The sequence below is a fragment of the Ahaetulla prasina genome, chromosome 2 (genome assembly GCF_028640845.1).
Source record: "Ahaetulla prasina isolate Xishuangbanna chromosome 2, ASM2864084v1, whole genome shotgun sequence".
Taxonomy (NCBI): domain Eukaryota; kingdom Metazoa; phylum Chordata; class Lepidosauria; order Squamata; family Colubridae; genus Ahaetulla; species Ahaetulla prasina.
In genome coordinates, this window is record NC_080540.1 from 17647536 (window position 1) to 17667574 (window position 20039).

At 39.2% G+C, this 20039-nt stretch overlaps 2 protein-coding genes across 9 annotated transcripts in view; one reads left to right on the top strand and one right to left on the bottom strand.

The window, feature by feature from the left end:
- Positions 1–17501, top strand: part of LOC131191679 (C-type lectin domain family 2 member D-like) — a 42141-nt gene extending 24640 nt beyond the window's left edge. The window contains exon 5 of the mRNA XM_058170066.1: positions 17368–17501. Within this exon, the coding sequence (XP_058026049.1) occupies positions 17368–17425 (58 nt within the window). The 3' untranslated portion in view covers positions 17426–17501. The remainder of the gene's footprint in view (positions 1–17367) is intronic.
- Positions 8728–20039, bottom strand: part of LOC131191688 (C-type lectin domain family 2 member D-like) — a 68318-nt gene continuing 57006 nt past the window's right edge. For 6 of the 8 annotated variants that reach the window (XM_058170091.1, XM_058170087.1, XM_058170088.1 and 3 more), the window contains 2 exons: positions 18280–18383; positions 8728–9792 (listed from right to left, as the gene is read on the bottom strand). In XM_058170091.1, coding sequence (XP_058026074.1) covers positions 9669–9792; positions 18280–18383 — 228 coding nt within the window. In that variant the 3' untranslated portion in view covers positions 8728–9668. Of the gene's footprint in view, positions 9793–17826; positions 17963–18096; positions 18233–18279; positions 18384–20039 lie in introns of those variants that run through there. The other 2 variants (XM_058170093.1, XM_058170094.1) reach the window with 2 other exon arrangements.

The window sequence follows — 20039 nt, forward strand, 5'->3', positions numbered from 1 at the left end:
CTCCTTCAAGGCGGTGGGGAAAACCCCTTCAACCAAAGAAGCATTTATAATCCCCTGGAGCCAGCCTCGTGTCACTTCCTGAGCAGCCAGTACTAACCAGGAAGGGCACGGGTCCAGTAAACACGTAGTTGCATGCAACCTCCCCAGCAACCTGTCCACGTCCTCAAGAGCCACAGAATCAAACTCATCCCAAATAACCTCAACAAGACGAGTCTCTGCCACCTCGGCTGAATCATCGCAATCATGATCCAAGCCATCACGAAGCTGAACGATTTTATCGCATAGATAACCGTTAAACTCCTTGGCTCGTCCCTGCAGGAGGTCATCCCGTCCCTCCTGTTGAAGGAGGGAACGGGTCACTGGAAACAGGGCGGCCGGGCGGTTATCTGCCGATGCAATGAGGGTGGAAACGTAGGAACGTTTCGCCTCCCTCATTTCCACTAGGTAGGTCCTAGTAAAGGACCTCACTAGTGTCCGATCAGCCTCGGAACGACTGGACCTCCAAATACTCTCTAGGCGTCTTCGCCGGCGTTTCATCTCTCTCAGCTCCTCGGAGAACCAGGGAGCCAATTGAGATCTACGCCGGGTCAGAGGCCGCAAAGGCACGACACGGTCCAAAGCCCCAGCCGCGGCCCGTTCCCAAGCCGCAACTAGTTCTTCAGTCGTGCCGTGGGTAAGATCCTCAGGAAATGGCCCAAGCTCCGTCAGGAACCTCTCCGGGTCCATCAGGCGCCTGGGACGGAACCAACGCGTCGGCTCCGTCTCCCTGCGGTGGTGAGCAGCGGTTCGAAAGTCTAGGCGAAGGAGAAAATGATCTGACCATGACAATCACTATGTCTCCTAAATCCAGATCATTTACCCACTGACCAGAGATAAAAATCAAGTCTAGCGCGCCTCCCCCAATGTGTGTAGGGCCATCAGTTACTTGAATCAGGTCCAAGGCCGTCATGGAGGCCTGGAACTCCTGAACCACTGTTGATGACAAGCCGGCCGATGGCAAATTGAAATCTCCCAAGACCAAAAATCTGGGAATCTCAACCGCCACGCCAGCAAGCACCTCCAGAAGTTCAGGTAGGGCTGTAGCCATGCAGCAAGGAGCCAGGTACGTGATCAACAACCCCATCTGATTACGATGGCCCCACTTCACAAGGAGGGATTCACAGCCAGCTATCTGAGGAACAGTGGACTCCCTCGGCTCCAGACTCTCTTTAATAGCAACCGCCACCCCCCACCCCTACCTTGGGCCCTCGGCTGATGGAATGCACGGAAACCCGGAGGGCACAGTTCAACCAGGGGTACACCCCCTTCTGTGCCCAGCCAGGTCTCCGTAATGCCCATAAAGTCCGCGGACTCCCTCTGAATCAGGTCACAAATCAGAACTGGTGACTGAGATCGCCCGCCATTTTTAAACTAAATAATACCAAGAAGAAGAAAAAAAAAGGAATAAAAAGAAAAAAAAATCAACAAACTTTTCTTCTTAAACACTATAAGAAAAAGATAATAAAAAAAAGAGATTTAAAAAAAAAAGAATTCCATTTAAAAAAAAAATCTTTTTATATTCTTCTTAAAGGTTCCACGCCAGCAATTGTAATCAGCATTTCCTTAGCTTTCGCTTATCTTAGCTTTCACTTTCAAGACACAAAACGCCATCTTTCATCATCTCCACTCTTGAATACAAATACCTTCTCTGTCAGGGAGTTAAAATCATCTTACAATCAAATGCCAGCCCTCCTGTTTTCGGCTCTTTCCGTGTTGGCAATCTATCAATAATCCTTTTCAGTCACGGAGATGGACGCTGCGTTTTGTTCTGCATTTGCAGAAGCGTTCTGGATTCTGGAGCTTTTTTCGAGCTATAGAAGGAGTGTTCCCAACAAACCACCAGAAATCATTCTGGGGCTTTCCTTGGGGACTCTACTTCAGCTCAAATGCTCATCTCCCCCTCTTTGCCCGAGGGCAGAGATTTACGAGCTGTTGACAGCAGATTAACGCTGTCTAAACAGCTCTACAGAATCACACAGAACTGGCGACTGAGATCGCCCGCCATTAACGAAGCGGAGCCACCCGGAAGTCTCCAGTAATGGGGGATTTTAACTACCCTGACATCAACTGGGAAACAAACTCTGCACCAAGTGGAAGATCCAACAGGTTCCTAACAAACCTAGCAGACAACTTTGTTTCCCAAAAAATAGAGAAGGCGACAAGGGGATCAGCCATACTGGACTTAATTCTCACTAACAGAGATGAAATGATAGAAGGTGTTGAAGCTACAGGAACCTTGGGGGCAAGTGACCACGCTATATTGGAATTCGACATTAAGCAAACACAAGTAGTAGAACAAAGTCAAACTAGAGTCTTGGACTTTAAGAGAGCTAATTTCAATAAACTTAGAGAGAGCTTGAGAAGGATTCAATGGATGAGAATCCTCAGGGGAAAAACAACTCAAGAAGCTTGGGAAATTTTGAAAAGTGAGATTATAAAAGCGCAGTCTAACACAATACCAATGAAGAAGAAAAATAATAGATCTCAAAAGAAACCAGCATGGATGCATAAAGAACTATCTGACAAATTGAAAGACAAAAAGGACAAATATAAAAAGTGGAAAGAGGGGCAAATAACTAAGGCAGAATATCAGCAAATAGCCCGAGCCTGTAAAGATGAAGTGAGGAAAGCTAAGGCTCACAATGAACAAAGGCTAGCGACAAAAGTAAAAAATAACAAAAAAAGCTTCTTCCAACATGTTAAAAACAATTGGCCCATTGCTGGGAGAAAGTGGCAAGAAGATGACAAGCAACAGGGAGAAAGCAGATCTACTTAACTCATATTTTGCATCTGTCTTTACACAAAAGGAAAAAACAATCCAACCTATCAAAAACAGCACTACAAAAAACAGATTAGAAACACAAGTAGGGAAGAAAATGGTAAGTGAACACCTGTCTACCCTAGATGAGTTCAAATCACCAGGACCGGATGGATTACACCCCAAGGTTCTGACGGAACTGGCAGACATGATCTCAGAACCACTGAACTATATCTTTCAAAGATCCTGAAGCACAGGGGAGCTGCCAGAGGACTGGAAAAGAGCTGATGTAGTTCCCATCTTCAAAAAAGGAAAAAAACAGATCCAGGAAACTACAGACCTATCAGCCTGACCCCAATACCGGGGAAGATTCTGGAAAAGATAATCAAGCAACGAATCACCAAACACCTAGAAGCAAACAAAGTAATAACCAAAAGCCAACATGGGTTTGTCAAAAACAGATCATGCCAGACTAATCTTAGCACATTCTTTGACAAAATGACAAAATTAGTAGACCAGAGGAATGCTGCCGATATAATTTACTTGGACTTCAGTAAAGCATTTGATAAAGTAGACCATAACCTACTACTAGATAAGGTGGAAAAATGTGGGTTAGACAGCACCACCACCAGATGGATTCGTAACTGGCTGACCAACCGCACTCAACGTGTAGTCCTCAACGGAACTACATCCACATGGAGGGAAGTATGCAGTGGAGTTACCCAAGGCTCTGTTTTAGGCCCAGTACTCTTCAGCATCTTCATCAATGACTTGGACAAGGGGATAGATGGGGAACTCATCAAATTTGCAGATGACACCAAGCTGGCAGGAATAGCCAACACTCCAGAAGATAGGCTCAAGTTACAGAAAGATCTTGACAGACTTGAACAATGGGCGCTATCTAACAAAATGAAATTCAACAGTGAAAAAAGTAAGGTTCTACATTTAGGCAAAAAAAAAACCAAAATGCACCAGTACCGTATATGTGGCACCTTGCTCAATAGTAGTACCTGTGAGAGGGATCTTGGAGTCCTAGTGGATAACCATTTAGATATGAGCCAGCAGTGTGCAGCAGCTGCTAAAAAAGCCAACACAGTTCTGGGCTGCATAAACAGAGGGATAGAATCAAGATCACGTGAAGTGTTAGTACCACTTTATAATGCCTTGGTAAGGCCACACCTGGAATATTGCATCCAGTTTTGGTCACCAAGATGTAAAAAAGATGTTGAGACTCTAGAAAGAGTGCAGAGAAGAGCAACAAAGATGATTAGGGGGCTAAAACATATGAAGAACGGTTGCAGGAACTGGGTATGTCTAGTTTAATGAAAAGAAGGACTAGGGGAGACATGATAGCAGTGTTCCAATATCTCAGGGGTTGCCACAAAGAAGAGGGAGTCAGACTATTCTCCAAAGCACCTGAGGGCAGGACAAGAAGCAATGGGTGGAAACTGATCAAGGAGAGAAGCAACTTAGAACTAAGGAGAAATTTCCTGACAGTTAGAACAAATAATAAGTGGAATGACTTGCCTGCAGAAGCTGTGAATGCTCCAACACTGGAAATTTTTAAGAAAATGTTGGATAACCATCTGACTGAAATGGTGTAGGGTTTCCTGCCTGGGCAGGGGGTTGGACTAGAAGACCTCCAAGGTCCCTTCCAACTCTGTTGTTATATATATTATATATGAGTATTAGCATGGAACATTGGTTCAGATCAATGAACCAATGTTCCCCAATTCCCGGGCTACGGCCTATTCAGAACAGCCATGGAAATAGGAGGAAGGCACGCATGCATGCATAGCTCCACTTGCACATGGATTAGATGAGAGTGCATGCACAGCACCATTTAGTGAGCAGTGATCGCGTGCCTCCTGCTTGTGCAAATAGAGCTGCGCACTTGCGTGCTCACCCGCTGCTCATGCAAAACCACCCCTTCTCCTCCCCCACCCCCACCAGTCTGCAAATAAGGTCGGAGACCGCTGGTTCAGATGATGAATTCTGGGTGAGATCCCAATTTGAAGCCATCCTCTGTCATAAAAACTCATAATGCTTCCTTTACTCAAAGCCTCACTCTAAGTGCAGCGCCAGTGGAAAGTGCTCTGGCTTCACCAAATCACAAAACTGACTCCTTGTCCTCCCAAAAAACCCCTTTTTATTCGGCGAATGTAAATTCCTAGCATTCATATCCAGCAAAGTGCCAGCAAACAGTCTTTCAAGGGTGAATTGCAACTACAGACCTTATCAGTCCTTGGATAGTCGCCAGGCCGATAGCTTCCAGGTGCAACGCTGTACAAGGAAATACTTGGGAAGGGGTCTCTATGAGGCACCAACTCAGATAAGCAAATCTTCACACTAATAAATGAACTAATTGTCTCCTGCAAACACCACTCCCCTTTTGCTCCTATTTATTCAGTGGGAGGGGCCATTCAGCGTCATTTTGTGCCTTTACTCCTGAGTCGACCTCTGTTCCTTAGTTGTTCCCTTCTGACAGCTCTGCGCTGTGCACATCGGGAACTGGCTCCAGCTGTTCTTCAGCCCCACCTTACCTCCGACTCCGAAGGTAGCTGATAACTGTCAGATGGCCCTGGCCCCATCTCTGCCTCCGATGCAGAGCACTCATGAGAGCCTTCCCCAGACTCCAGGACTGGCCCAAGTTCCTCCCCAGCCTCCTCACTGTCTGAATCTGCTGCGAGCTCCACTGGCCGCTGGTGGGCCACAAAAGAAAGATTTGAAGGAAGAACATGCAAAGCATACAGAGTCGAGGTGGTGCAGTGGTGCAGGCTCAAGGTTGACTCAGCCTTCCATCCTTCCGAGGTGGGTAAAATGAGGACCCAGATGGTTGGGGGTAATATGCTGACTCTGTAAAACCACTTAAGAGAGGGCTGTGAAGCAATATGAAGTGGTATATAAGTGCTATTGCTATACTAAGATGCTTTGCAACCTTGATGCAATTTCCTAATTAAATAGCATAAAAACCCAAGACAAGCCCTATCTTGTTAGCCTTTTGCAAGGCATTGAAGTCCTGGCTGATCCCCCAGACATCGGAGTCAGGGAGAGATCAATTCTACTGCTATTGTTGGTTACTAATCAATAGTTTGATCTTTTAGCACCTTGGGTGTTATGTTTGGGAATCTTGTAAGCCATCCAGAGTTACTTGAATGAGATGGGCAGCTATATTAATCATAAAAATAAAAGCATATCTAAAGGCCAATTACTGTAGACAATTGCTTTGTTTCCTAGGGTGTTTTAAGGAATCACATTTCATTACTCAAAGCAACTCTTCGTTATGAATAGTTTCTCTCAAGCTAGGCATTTTTTAGCATGTTGAATCTAAGAAGTTTCCCAGTTAGCCATGATGTAGGCTAATTCCACACTAGAGATTTACAGCATCTTCATAACATCACCCATCCAGTTTTCGTGATGGAAGGCCTCCCCTTATTCATGTTACTTTGGCACAATGGTGATTGGATACCTCTAAAAGCAGTGTTTATCTATCTCGGCAACCTTAATATAAGTGGATTTCAACTCCCAGGAATCCCCAGCCACCCACTACTCTAGAAGATGTTGTAAATTGGTAGTTGGGAAAAGACACTTCAAGGCAGCCTTCAAACTCTGTTGCACTGTCCACAAAGCTGTTGGAAAACTTAAGAAGGTAATTTACTTTTTTGACTCCTAAACAGGCATAAATGAAGAGATGGTATATTCCCTAAGCAAGTACTAGATCCATAAATTAAGAAAAAAAATAAAAAATCATTACCCATGTAGTGCTGATAATGTTACCTAGCTGGGCAATGAAATGTCTGCAAGAAAACAACCAAGCTCAGAGAACACCAAGGACCCCACAGTTAGTTTCCTTCTTTGCTCAAATTTGGTGTTAGGGGGTCCCATATCTCAAACTTCCTTCTTCCTATTCAGGATGCAGTAGAATCAGGATGGGGATTCTTGATTAGGTGTGACAGTCCTTCAATGGAGTGGGCTGGGAAGGGAGATTTTGCAGTATCCTTCCCCTGCCACACCTACCAAGCCATGCCCACAGAACCGGTAGTAAAAAAATTGGGATTTCACCACTGATCTGAACCACTGCTCCATGCTAATTCTCATCATTTACCTTTGTGAGGTTACGACCTGGATTTCAAAATGTGTTCTCATTTTTGTTTTATTTTTTTATATTGGGTGAACATTTCAGTTATGCAGTGCTTTGAATATGCTTCGTTTTGCAATGCTGAAAATGGAAGCAGCTGCTTTAATGAGTTGCAGGCAGATGCCATGTTAACATTCTCTACTCTCCAAATAAAATTCAAAACGTTGTCTGGTGCAGGAAATACAAGAATCATAGGATTATTATTTATTTATATTATATGCCAACCACATCAAGCATTATCAAACAATAATAATAATAATAATAATATTTTTATTTATAGACCGCCCTTCTCCCAAAGGACTCAGGGCAGTGTACAGCCACAAATAAAATACAGAAAAAAAACAACAATACAAAACTAAAAACAACCCTTAAAAAACCTATTTAATTTGGCTACTTATAGATAAAAATATTCCCTCTAAAATTTACTAAAAAATTTAAAACCCATAAATCAATTTAATAATATAAAATTTAAGCGAGTCCAGCAAGACAAAATAAGGTTTTAAGTTCGCGTCGGAAGGTCCTAAGGTCAGGTATTTGTTGGAGTCCAGGGGGAAGCTCATTCCATAGGGTAGGAGCCCCCACAGAGAAGGCCCTCCCCCTGGGGGCCGCCAGCTGACATTGCTTGGCTGACGGCACCCTGAGGAGCCCCTCTCTGTGAGAGCGCACCGGTCGTTGGGAGATAGATGTTGGCAGTAGACGGTCCCGTAGGTATCCCGGTCCTAAGCCATGGAGTGCTTTAAAGGTAGTAACTAACACCTTGAAGCGCACCCGGAAGACAACAGGTAGCCAGTGCAGTCTGCGCAGGATAGGTGTTACATGGGAGCTCCGAACTGCTCCCTCAATAACCCGCGCAGCCACATTCTGGACTAGCTGGAGTCTCCGGGTGCTCTTCAAGGGGAGCCCCATGTAGAGAGCATTGCAATAGTCCAATAATAATCAATAATCAATAATCAAACATTGATCATAAATATTGACTTTAAACTTTAAAGTTAACAAAGATGGCAAGGAAAGGAGTAAGGCACAGTGTAGAGGTAGAATCTTTCCTCAGTGCATTAACCACCTTCAGTAAGCCACCTAATGGTGGTGACAAGCCACTATTAGGGATCCAGGCCAATCGGCACAGATTACAACACCCTGGAAGAAGACAAATTGCTACCATAGTCCTGACACACAACCTGCATGAATGTGTCCATGAAGTCAACAGGAACCAATCACGGTTCAAGGGAAACTTTACAGTAGTAATACAATACAGAAGCTGGTCAAATAACAAATTCAATAGTATTAGATATATTTTTGAAGGAGAGGGGAATTGAGAGTGTGAATAAGCGTGGAGAGACTAGAGATTATAATTTAGGAATTATTTTAGATTATGATTGTTAGTTTTGATACCCTGCATTTTGTTCTGGGAAGTCGGGTGGGGTGGGGGTAAAGGGAAGGAATTGGGGGTTGAGGTTAGTGATGGAGTGATGGTTAATGTACAGGGATTATTGAAGATGTATAAATATAATTAATGTAGGGTCGGGTCTGACCAGTTGCCATTTTAGAACGGTGGGGAGGGAAAAAAGAGAGAGTAGGAGGTAGGAAAGAGGAGAAGAGGAAGGAAGAGGGGTAGAAGAGGGAGAAGAGTGTAGGGTGGAGGGAGGAGAGGATGTAGATAAGAGAAGGAGAGGAAGGTTTGGAAAGTAAAAGAAGGTAGAAGAGGGAAGAAGGTTAAAAAGGGGGGTGGTGACTGGGCAGGCCCGACTAATTGTATATAACTGTACATTGGATGAATTATTTGATAAGATTGTAAAAATAAAACTTTTTTATAAAAAAAAAAAAAACAAATTCAATAGGATAGCGAATAAAATAAAATATGAAACTAAAGTATCTTAATATTACAGATTGTACAAAGTGATCATTAAAATAAGTCAGATAGCCAAGAAATAAGTGTTGAATTAAAAGGCAAGTTAAATAAAAAAAGGTTTTAGGAAGGGCTCATAATGAGGATTGTAACATACTATTTACATGTAACTTTACATTTGCCACCGTGAAAAAAGTGTATAAGTAAAAATTAGTGTAACATAAAAAGAAAGAAATTCTTTCTTCCACAGCTATGAGCAGATGTGAGTGCAGAGAGCTTGGGAGCACTTTGCCCAGAAAAGCAAAAATTAAATCTCGGGTTGCAATAGATGAAATAAATCAGTTTTCTGCTGGGACTAAATAGGCACATCCAGTCAGCTGCCTCTCTTGATGTGACGCTCAGCTTCTTAGAAGATGATGTAGAAAGAGTTTTATACAGATAAAAAATGTAACACAGTGAGAATTAGTGGGATACATGGATGTATCAGGGAAAGGTGAAATTGCCCAGATGGGACAATATCCGGGGGTGGAATAAGAAAACTTGCCACAGCCAACTCACCATTGACCACCCACAACTTGCTGTGAAACAATTCAAAGCGGGATAACTCAAGAGAGGGACAAGTAGAAATGCAGCTCACCCCAGTCTTGACGACTTCTAACTTGAGAAGGTTCAAACTTAAAGCAAGACAAGGCTTGTTGCAATTCACTTCCTTCTCATTTGAGTTAATTTTGCACTGAATTGTCCTGTGCAGTTCGGAGAACCCCCAAATCCCAGGTAGCAACTAGGTAGCAACTAGCAAATCTGAATGTGACAGGAGATACTGTGTACACACGTACTTCTCCAATAAACTCCGGTCAAGCCAGGAGCTCCCTTCTTTTGATGAGGTTGCATTATCCAGATTTACTACAACTTTCTGGCCGGCTGCAGAGAAAACGTTTCTCCATGGAGCATATGGTACTACTGGCCCCTTTTCCGTCTACGTAAGCACAGAAACCTTCTCCTCGCACTGCAAACCTGAAAAAAGACCAGGAATTACTATTTCAATGAACACTGCAAAAATGATCCTTTCAAGAAGGTTCCCATCTTTAGGGAATAGGGAACATCCGCCACGCTGCACTTTCAGAATGCACTAGATCAGGGGTCTCCAACCTTGGTCCCTTTAAGACTGGTGGACTTCAACTCCCAGAGTTCCTCAGCCAGCTTTGCTGATTTGATGATTTGGTTGATGTTCAAATAAACATCCTTTCCAAAGAAGGCCGAGTCAACATTCTGAATGATGGATATGAACCAGATCAGGGATAGTTGATAGATCACAAATACACACAATTGATCTTTAACATGTATACATTTGCCATTTCACTATTAACTTCTTAATAGAGTTAAGTTTACTTTATTGTCATTGCACCTCGTACAACGAAATTAAATGCCGTCTTCAGTGTACATCATACATCAGAAAACTATATAAAAAACATACACACATCCTTCACATTGTACACAATTGAATTGAATCCCCCCTGATACTGCATTAGTTTTGCACTATACAGTAGAATTCAACATAGTTACTGCTCTGGGATAGAAAGCTGTTTTTCAGCCTTTTTGTCCTTGTTTTTATTATTCTGTACCGTCTGCCAGATGGTAATAGTTTAAAAAAAGGGTGCCCATGATGAGATGGATCTTTAAGAATGTTTTGAACTTTCTTAAGTCAGTGGGAGCTATAAAGCTCTTCCAAGAAGGGGAGAGGGCAACCTTTTCTCATCGGGCTGAACTGCAAGGTCCTTGTTGATTGGCTGCCACGCCCCAATCCCTGAAGCTGCTCATTCGAACTAGCCAGTCAGCAGCAAGCAGACTGGGCCCAAACTAAGCCTGACTAGACTGGGTAAAAACTAAGCCACTGAATGGCGCAGACTGGTAAGGCCTGTTATTAAGAACAGTCTGTTATTAAGAACACAAAGCCTGCAATTACTGCAGGTTCGAGCCCGGCCCAAGGTTGACTCAGCCTTCCATCCTTTATAAGGTAGGTAAAATGAGGACCCAGATTGTTGGGGGGGCAATAAGTTGACTTTGTAAATATACAAATAGAATGAGACTATTGCCTTATACACTGTAAGCCGCCCTGAGTCTTCGGAGAAGGGCGGGGTATAAATGTAAACAAAAAAACAAAAAGCCTGCAGGCCCCCATGGCAGAGAAGCTGAAGCTCTTTATTCAGATGGGGAAAGCTGTTTACCTTAAATCTTACGTCTGGATTACTGCAATGCTCTCTACATGGGGCTCCCCTTGAGGAGCACCCGGAGGCTCCAGTTAGTTCAGAATGCGGCTGCGCGGGTGATAGAGGGAGCCCCTCGTGGCTCCCATGTGACACCCCTCCTGCGCAGACTGCACTGGCTACCTGTGGCCTTCCGGGTGCGCTTCAAGGTTCTGGTAACTATCTTCAAAGCGCTCCATGGTATAGGGCCGTAAATAAATAAATAAATAAATAAATAAATAAATAAATAAATAAATAAATAAATAAATAAATAAATAAATAAATAAATAAATAAATAAATAAATAAATAAATAAATAAATAAATAAATAAATAAATAAATAAATAAATAAATAAATAAATAAATAAATAAATAAATAAATAAATAAATAAATAAATAAATAAATAAATAAATAAATAAATAAATAAATAAATAAATAAATAAATAAATAAATAAATAAATAAATAAATAAATAAATAAATAAATAAATAAATAAATAAATAAATAAATAAATAAATAAATAAATAAATAAATAAATAAATAAATAAATAAATAAATAAATAAATAAATAAATAAATAAATAAATAAATAAATAAATAAATAAATAAATAAATAAATAAATAAATAAATAAATAAATAAATAAATAAATAAATAAATAAATAAATAAATAAATAAATAAATAAATAAATAAATAAATAAATAAATAAATAAATAAATAAATAAATAAATAAATAAATAAATAAATAAATAAATAAATAAATAAATAAATAAATAAATAAATAAATAAATAAATAAATAAATAAATAAATAAATAAATAAATAAATAAATAAATAAATAAATAAATAAATAAATAAATAAATAAATAAATAAATAAATAAATAAATAAATAAATAAATAAATAAATAAATAAATAAATAAATAAATAAATAAATAAATAAATAAATAAATAAATAAATAAATAAATAAATAAATAAATAAATAAATAAATAAATAAATAAATAAATAAATAAATAAATAAATAAATAAATAAATAAATAAATAAATAAATAAATAAATAAATAAATAAATAAATAAATAAATAAATAAATAAATAAATAAATAAATAAATAAATAAATAAATAAATAAATAAATAAATAAATAAATAAATAAATAAATAAATAAATAAATAAATAAATAAATAAATAAATAAATAAATAAATAAATAAATAAATAAATAAATAAATAAATAAATAAATAAATAAATAAATAAATAAATAAATAAATAAATAAATAAATAAATAAATAAATAAATAAATAAATAAATAAATAAATAAATAAATAAATAAATAAATAAATAAATAAATAAATAAATAAATAAATAAATAAATAAATAAATAAATAAATAAATAAATAAATAAATAAATAAATAAATAAATAAATAAATAAATAAATAAATAAATAAATAAATAAATAAATAAATAAATAAATAAATAAATAAATAAATAAATAAATAAATAAATAAATAAATAAATAAATAAATAAATAAATAAATAAATAAATAAATAAATAAATAAATAAATAAATAAATAAATAAATAAATAAATAAATAAATAAATAAATAAATAAATAAATAAATAAAAATAAATAAATAATAAATAAAATCTCACATTCTTACAGCTACACCGGCTTCTGAATAAAAGACTTTGGCTTCTCTGCCCTGTGGCTCAGCCTCTTTTGCAGCTCTTCGAAAACTAAGTACAGTAAAGCTGGGGTGGGAAGGGTGGATTGGGCCCAGGGACCCTGCATTTCAGCCTTTAACATGCATTGGGGAGCCCTAGGAAGGCCCAGGCGGGGCTCGGACGAGTGGATCAGGGCCAGAAATACTCTATTTCAGCCTGTAAGAGGCCAGGGGAGTGCTAGGAAGGCCTGGACGGGGCCTGGATGAACGGATTGGGGCCAGGGACCCTCCATTTTGGCCTGTAACAAGCTGGGGGAACTCTAGGAAGGCCCGAACGGGGCCTGGGAGGGCGGATCAGGCCCAGGGACCCTCCATTTTAGCCTATAACAAGCTGGGGGAGCCCTAGGAAGGTCCTGTAATAGGCCATTCATGCCAGCAAACAGGCAAAGGAAGGCTCATCAGACAGGCAGGTAGCTGGGCCGCGTGGGAGGCCGCAGGGAAGGCAGGAAAGCAAGCTGGGCTGCCGGGACCGCATGGGAGGCAGCTAGGCGAGAAGCGAAGGAAGACTCACCAGACAGATATCAGCTGGGCCGCGTGGTCGAGGCAAGCCAGGGAACCAGAGAGCAGCAGCAGCTATGCCTCAGGTGTGACTCTAGGTACCGGCTAAGGCAGGCGAGGTGAGATAAGGAGTGACTAGGAGGGGCGGGGTGGGGGGCCAACCAGTGGTGGTATTTGCTGTTTGCCGAACTGCGCAGAATCTTAACAACTGGTATGCTCGAACTGGAACAAGCTGGGAACAGCCCACCTCTGCACCAGACCCATCTGCTCTTGAAAGTAGTGTATCATCTCAGTCATCCTGAACATCTGTCCATCACAGCTGGCCAGCAGTGCGGAGACCACCAGATAGTACATTCTATTGCCTGAACAATTCCCGTTTCTGTGTCTTATTTTGAGGGGAAAGAAGCGCAGGCAAAAATTCTTATTCTCATTTCTTATTCTTAATTCTTCTTATTCTTTCAGCTGCTCAAGCTGAAGTGTAATGTTTATAAATGCTTTGGAAAGGGAAATAGTTCTATAAACATTCATTGGCATCCTTCAGTCTCAAAAGACTATGGTATCCAGTCTCAAGAGACTATGAATTTCTGAAAAGAGAAAGACCAATTCGAGAGCGGCAATCCCTTCCACACTGAGGGCAGATACATGCTGTCCCCTGCCCAGCCCCCAGATTTCCTTGGTGCTGGGACTGCCTCTTTGCCTCAGCCTGTCGAACAAATGTCTCTTCGAATTGGAGAAGGCCATGCTGCGTCTTTAGCTTCCAAGCTGAATGATCAGAGGTCAAGGTTTCCCAGTTGTTAATGTCCATTCCCAGGGCCTTTAGGTCCCTCTTGCAGATATCCTTATATCGCAGCTGTGGTCTCCCTCTGAGGCGTTTTCCTTGCACTAATTCTCCATACTGGTGTGGCATCCTCGACGGCTCGGGAGTTCATGGCTTCCATGATGGCCATGGACCTGACTCAATTAGTGGACGGCCCTACCCACATCAGGGGAGGCACTCTAGATCTGATTTTTGTCTCTGGCCAGTGGGCGAATGATCTGATTTTAAACGATTTAGTTATCGAGCCTATGTCATGGTCAGATCATTCTCTTCTTCGTCTGGACTTTCCGACCACTACTCACCACCGCAGGGAGACAGAACCAATGCGTTGGTTCCGTCCCAGGCGCCTGATGGACCCGGAGAGGTTCCTGACGGAGCTTGGGCCGTTTCCCGAGAACCTGGCCCGCGGCACGATTGAAGAACTAGTCGCGGCCTGGGAACAGGCTGCGGCTGGAGCTTTGGACCGTGTCGTAACTTTGCAGCCTCTGACCCGGCGTAGATCTCAACCAGCTCCTTGGTTCTCCGAGGAGCTGAGGGAGATGAAACGCCGGAGAAGACGCCTAGAGAGTGCCTGGAGATCCAGCTGTCCTGAGGCTGACCGGACACTAGTTAGGTCCTATAGTAGGACCTACCTAGTGGCATTGAGGGATGCAAAGCGTTCTTATGTTTCCTCCCTCATTGCGTCGGCAGATAACCGCCCGGCTGCCCTGTTTCGGGTTACCCGCTCTCTCCTTCAACAGGAGGGGCGGGAGGACCCATTACAAGGGCATGCCGAGGAGTTTAACGGTTATCTATACGATAAAATCGTTCAGCTTCAGGATGGATTGGATCAAAATTGGGTAGATCCAGGCGAGAGTTTCGAGACTCGTCTTGTTGAGACTGTTTGGGATAGTTTTGACCCTGTGACTTCCGAGGACATGGACAGGTTGCTGGGAAGGTTGAATGTCACCACATGTTTACTGGACCCGTGCCCCTCCTGGTTGGTGCTGGCCACGCAGGAGGTGACACGAGGCTGGCTCCGGGGGATTACAAATGCTTCTTTGCAAGAGGGGGTCTTTCCCGTTGTCTTGAAAGAGGCGGTGGTGAGACCTCTCCTCAAGAGTTAGGTCCTAAGGACCCAGCTGTTTTAGGAAATTACCGTCCAGTCTCCAACCTTTGTTTTATGGCGAAGGTTGTAGAGAGTGCGGTGGCACGTCAATTACCCCAGTACCTGGATGAAACCGTCTATCTAGACCCATTCCAGTCCGGATTCCGGCCCAGATACAGTACGGAGACAGCTTTGGTCGCGTTGGTGGATGATCTCTGGAGGGCCAGGGATAAGGGTTACTCCTCTGCCCTGGTCCTATTAGACCTCTCAGCAGCTTTTGATACCATCGACCATGCTATCCTGCTGCCCGGTTGGAGGGTTTGGGAGTGGGAGGCACCGTTTATCGGTGGTTCTCCTCCTACCTCTCTGACTGGACGCAGACGGTGTTGACAGGGGGGCAGAGATGGACTCCGAGGCGCCTCATGTGTGGGGTGCCGCAGGGATCAATTCTCTCGCCTCTCCTGTTCAACATCTATATGAAGCCGCTGGGTGAGATCATCAATGGTTTTGGGGTGAGATACCAACTGTACGCTGATGATACGCAGCTGTACTTTTCCACCCCAGGCCACCCCAACGAAGCTATTATTATTATTATTATTATTATTATTATTATTATTATTATTATTATTATTATTATTATTATTATTATTATTATTATTATTATTATTATTATTATTATTATTATTATTATTATTATTATTATTATTATTATTATTATTATTATTATTATTATTATTATTATTATTATTATTATTATTATTATTATTATTATTATTATTATTATTATTATTATTATTATTATTATTATTATTATTATTATTATTATTATTATTATTATTATTATTATTATTATTATTATTATTATTATTATTATTATTATTATTATTATTATTATTATTATTATTATTATTATTATTATTATTATTATTATTATTATTATTATTATTATTATTATTATTATTATTATTATTATTATTATTATTATTATTATTATTATTATTATTATTATTATTATTATTATTATTATTATTATTATTATTATTATTATTATTATTATTATTATTATTATTATTATTATTATTATTATTATTATTATTATTATTATTATTATTATTATTATTATTATTATTATTATTATTATTATTATTATTATTATTATTATTATTATTATTATTATTATTATTATTATTATTATTATTATTATTATTATTATTATTATTATTATTATTATTATTATTATTATTATTATTATTATTATTATTATTATTATTATTATTATTATTATTATTATTATTATTATTATTATTATTATTATTATTATTATTATTATTATTATTATTATTATTATTATTATTATTATTATTATTATTATTATTATTATTATTATTATTATTATTATTATTATTATTATTATTATTATTATTATTATTATTATTATTATTATTATTATTATTATTATTATTATTATTATTATTATTATTATTATTATTATTATTATTATTATTATTATTATTATTATTATTATTATTATTATTATTATTATTATTATTATTATTATTATTATTATTATTATTATTATTATTATTATTATTATTATTATTATTATTATTATTATTATTATTATTATTATTATTATTATTATTATTATTATTATTAATAATAATAATAATAATAATAATAATAATAATAATAATAATAATAATAATAATAATAATAATAATAATACAGGAGATCTTTCAGAATCCGACCATCAGCCATTCTCATGACATGCCCAAGCCAGCGTAGACGTTGCTGTTTCAGTAGTGTATACATGCTAGAAATTCCAGCACATTCCAGGACTGCGCTATTTGGAACTTTGTCCTGCCAGGTGATGCCAAAAATACGTCGGAGACAGCACACTTGAAAGGTATTCACCTTTCTCTCCTGCCATGCGTAAAGGATCCAAGACTCACTGCAGTACAAGAGTGTGCTCAGGAAGCAGGGTCTATAGATCTGGATCTTTGTACGTTCCGTCAGCTTCTTATTAAGCCATACTCTCTTTGTAAGTCTGGAAAATGTGGTGGCCACTTTACCAATACGTTTATTCAGCTCAGTATCTAAAGAGAGAGTGCCAGAGATAGTTGAGTCGAGGTACACAAAGTCATGGACGACCTCCAGTTCTTGTGCAGAGATTGTAATACGGGGAGGTGAATTCACGTCCTGACCCATGATTTGTGTTTTTTCAGGCTGATTGTTAGTCCAAAGTCTTGGCAGGCCTTGCTAAAACTGTCCATAAGTTGTTGAAGGTCTTCAGCAGAGCGAACAATGACGGCATATAGTCATCGAAGAGGAAATCCCGTAAGCATTTCAGCTGGACTTTAGACTTTGCTCTCAATCTAGGGAGAGTTTTCCGTCTGATCTGGTCTGGAGGTAAATTGCAGTTGTTGCAGTTCCAAAAGCATGTTTCAGCATGACAGAGGCTTTGTTTTAAAGTATATATTGCTAACTCAAAAAAAAACATTGTTGCAGCAAAACTCCAGCAGGCGTTGGCCATTTTCGTTCATCTTCCCGACACCGAACTGACCTAAACGAGTGGGCCAAGAACTATAATCAGCTCCAACTCTAGCATTAAAATTGCCAAGGATAAACAGTGGTTCTTTCTCAGGGATTTTCTTGATAGTAGCAGCCAGATAGGGACACGGTGGCTCAGGGGCTAGGACGTTGAACTTGTCGATCGAAAGGTTGGCAGTTCGGCGGTTCGAATCCCTAGTGCTGCCGTGTAACGGGGTGAGTTCTCGTTACTTGTCCCAGCTTCTGCCAACCTAGCAGTTTCGAAAGCACCTAAAAATGCAAGTAGAAAAAATAGGGACCACCTTTGGTGGGAAGGTAACAGCGTTCCGTGCGCCTCTGGCTTTGAGTCATGCCGGCCACATGACCACGGAGACGTCTTCGGACAGCGCTGGCTCTTCGGCTTTGAAACGGAGATGAGCACCGCCCCTAGAGTCGGCAACGACTAGCACGTATGTGCGAGAGGAACCTTTACCTTTACCTTAGCAGCCAGATCCCTGCAGTCACATGGTTCACTCTCTCAAACAGACACTCCCCTTCCCCCTAAAAAAAACAATAAACAAACAAACAAATAAATACAGCATACTTACTGGTTTTCAAACTCTGTACCATTATACCATTTCCAGACCTGGTTAATTTCTCTTGAGAGACCAAACCAATAATGTAAGGGATGGAAAATTTCCACCCAAAAATCCTAAAAGGGAAAAAATGTATAGTAAATCCCCATTTAGCACACTAATTGGAGAAAGAGCCTGTTATTTTTAACTCTCTGTTTAATGCTAAAATGCATCGTGTTAAATTATTTCATTTGCACAAGAACATAAAATTAAGATAATATTAACGTATTAATTAAATTGATGTATATAGTCATATGAAAATGTAAGTACCGTATTTCCCTGAAAACAAGACCCTGTCTTATATATTTTTTTGAACCCTGAAATAAGCACTTGGCCTTATTGCCATGCACTCAAAAGCCTGATTGGCCTTATTATCAGGGGATGTCTTATTTTGGGGGAAACAGGGTACATCCTCTTTGAGTGCTGTAGTTTTATGTATCAGGACACAGTAAAAATCAACTCGTCCTGAGCAGTTCTTAAAAATAGGTAAATACAACCTTACATGAAAAACAGTACATGACATATTACACCATGTTATCATTTATTTTACAGAAAAGAAAGCAAGCCAACATGGAGAAGCCATGTGTGAAAAACTAAATACATCCTTACTGCTTCCATAAATATGAAGAGGTCAAGAAGCAGCCAGGTGCTGCTAATAAAGTGCCCTTGATCATCAGCCTTTATACCTCTATAAAAGGGAAATTGTAAGTTTCCAATACTGAGATGTGTGCTAACACAATGCCAAAGAGAGAAGACATCAGCAATGATCATAGAGAAGCAACTGTTGCTGCCCATCAATCTGGGAAGGGTTATAAGACCATTCCAAACAATTTAAAACCCGAGAATAAAGATTCATTCTCCGAGCTTGTGGATTGGTTTCCAAATATTTCATTACCAGGCTAGGTAACATCTTCAGCGGAGTTCAACATAAAGATGTTACCTAGCCTGGTAACAAAATGCTCGGAAACCAACCCACAAGCTCAGAGAACGAACCTTTACCCTCATCCTATACCTGAGCTACAGACATTCACCACTATTGCAAATTTAAAGTTCGCCATTCTACAATGAGGAAGATTATTCGCAAGTGGAAAACATACAGGACAGTTGCCAATCTTTCCAGGAGTGGATGTCCCAGCAAATTCACCCCAAGGTCAGACCATGCAACGCTCAGAGAAATTGCAAAAAAAAAAAAATCACAAAAAAAATCCACACACAAAAAAAAGAGTTACATCAGGCCTCAGCTAGCATGTTAAATGTTAAAATTCATGGCAGTACAATTAGAAAAAATCTGAACAAGTATGGCTTGTTTGGAAGGATTGCCACCGCTTCTCTCTAAAAAGGATATGGCAGTATGACTCTGGTTTGCAAAGTTGCGTCTGAACAAATCACAAGACTTCTGGGACAGATGCGACCTTTGGACAGACGAGACCAAAGTTTTATTTATTTATTATTTATTTATTTATTTATTAATTAGATTTCTAGACCGCCCTTCTCCCGAAGGACTCAGGGCGGTGTACAGCCTTATTAAAACACATAGGTACACAATAAATTTAAAATACATTTAAAATGAAATATTTAACCGGCCAATTTAAAACTAAAAACGGTCAAACGACCGATATAAAACCCTAAACTATAAAATCACCATTAAAAACCCATAACTTAAAAAACTAACCCAGTCCAGCGCAGATAAATAAGTAAGTTTTGAGCTCATGAGAAGGTTCGGAGGTCCGGAA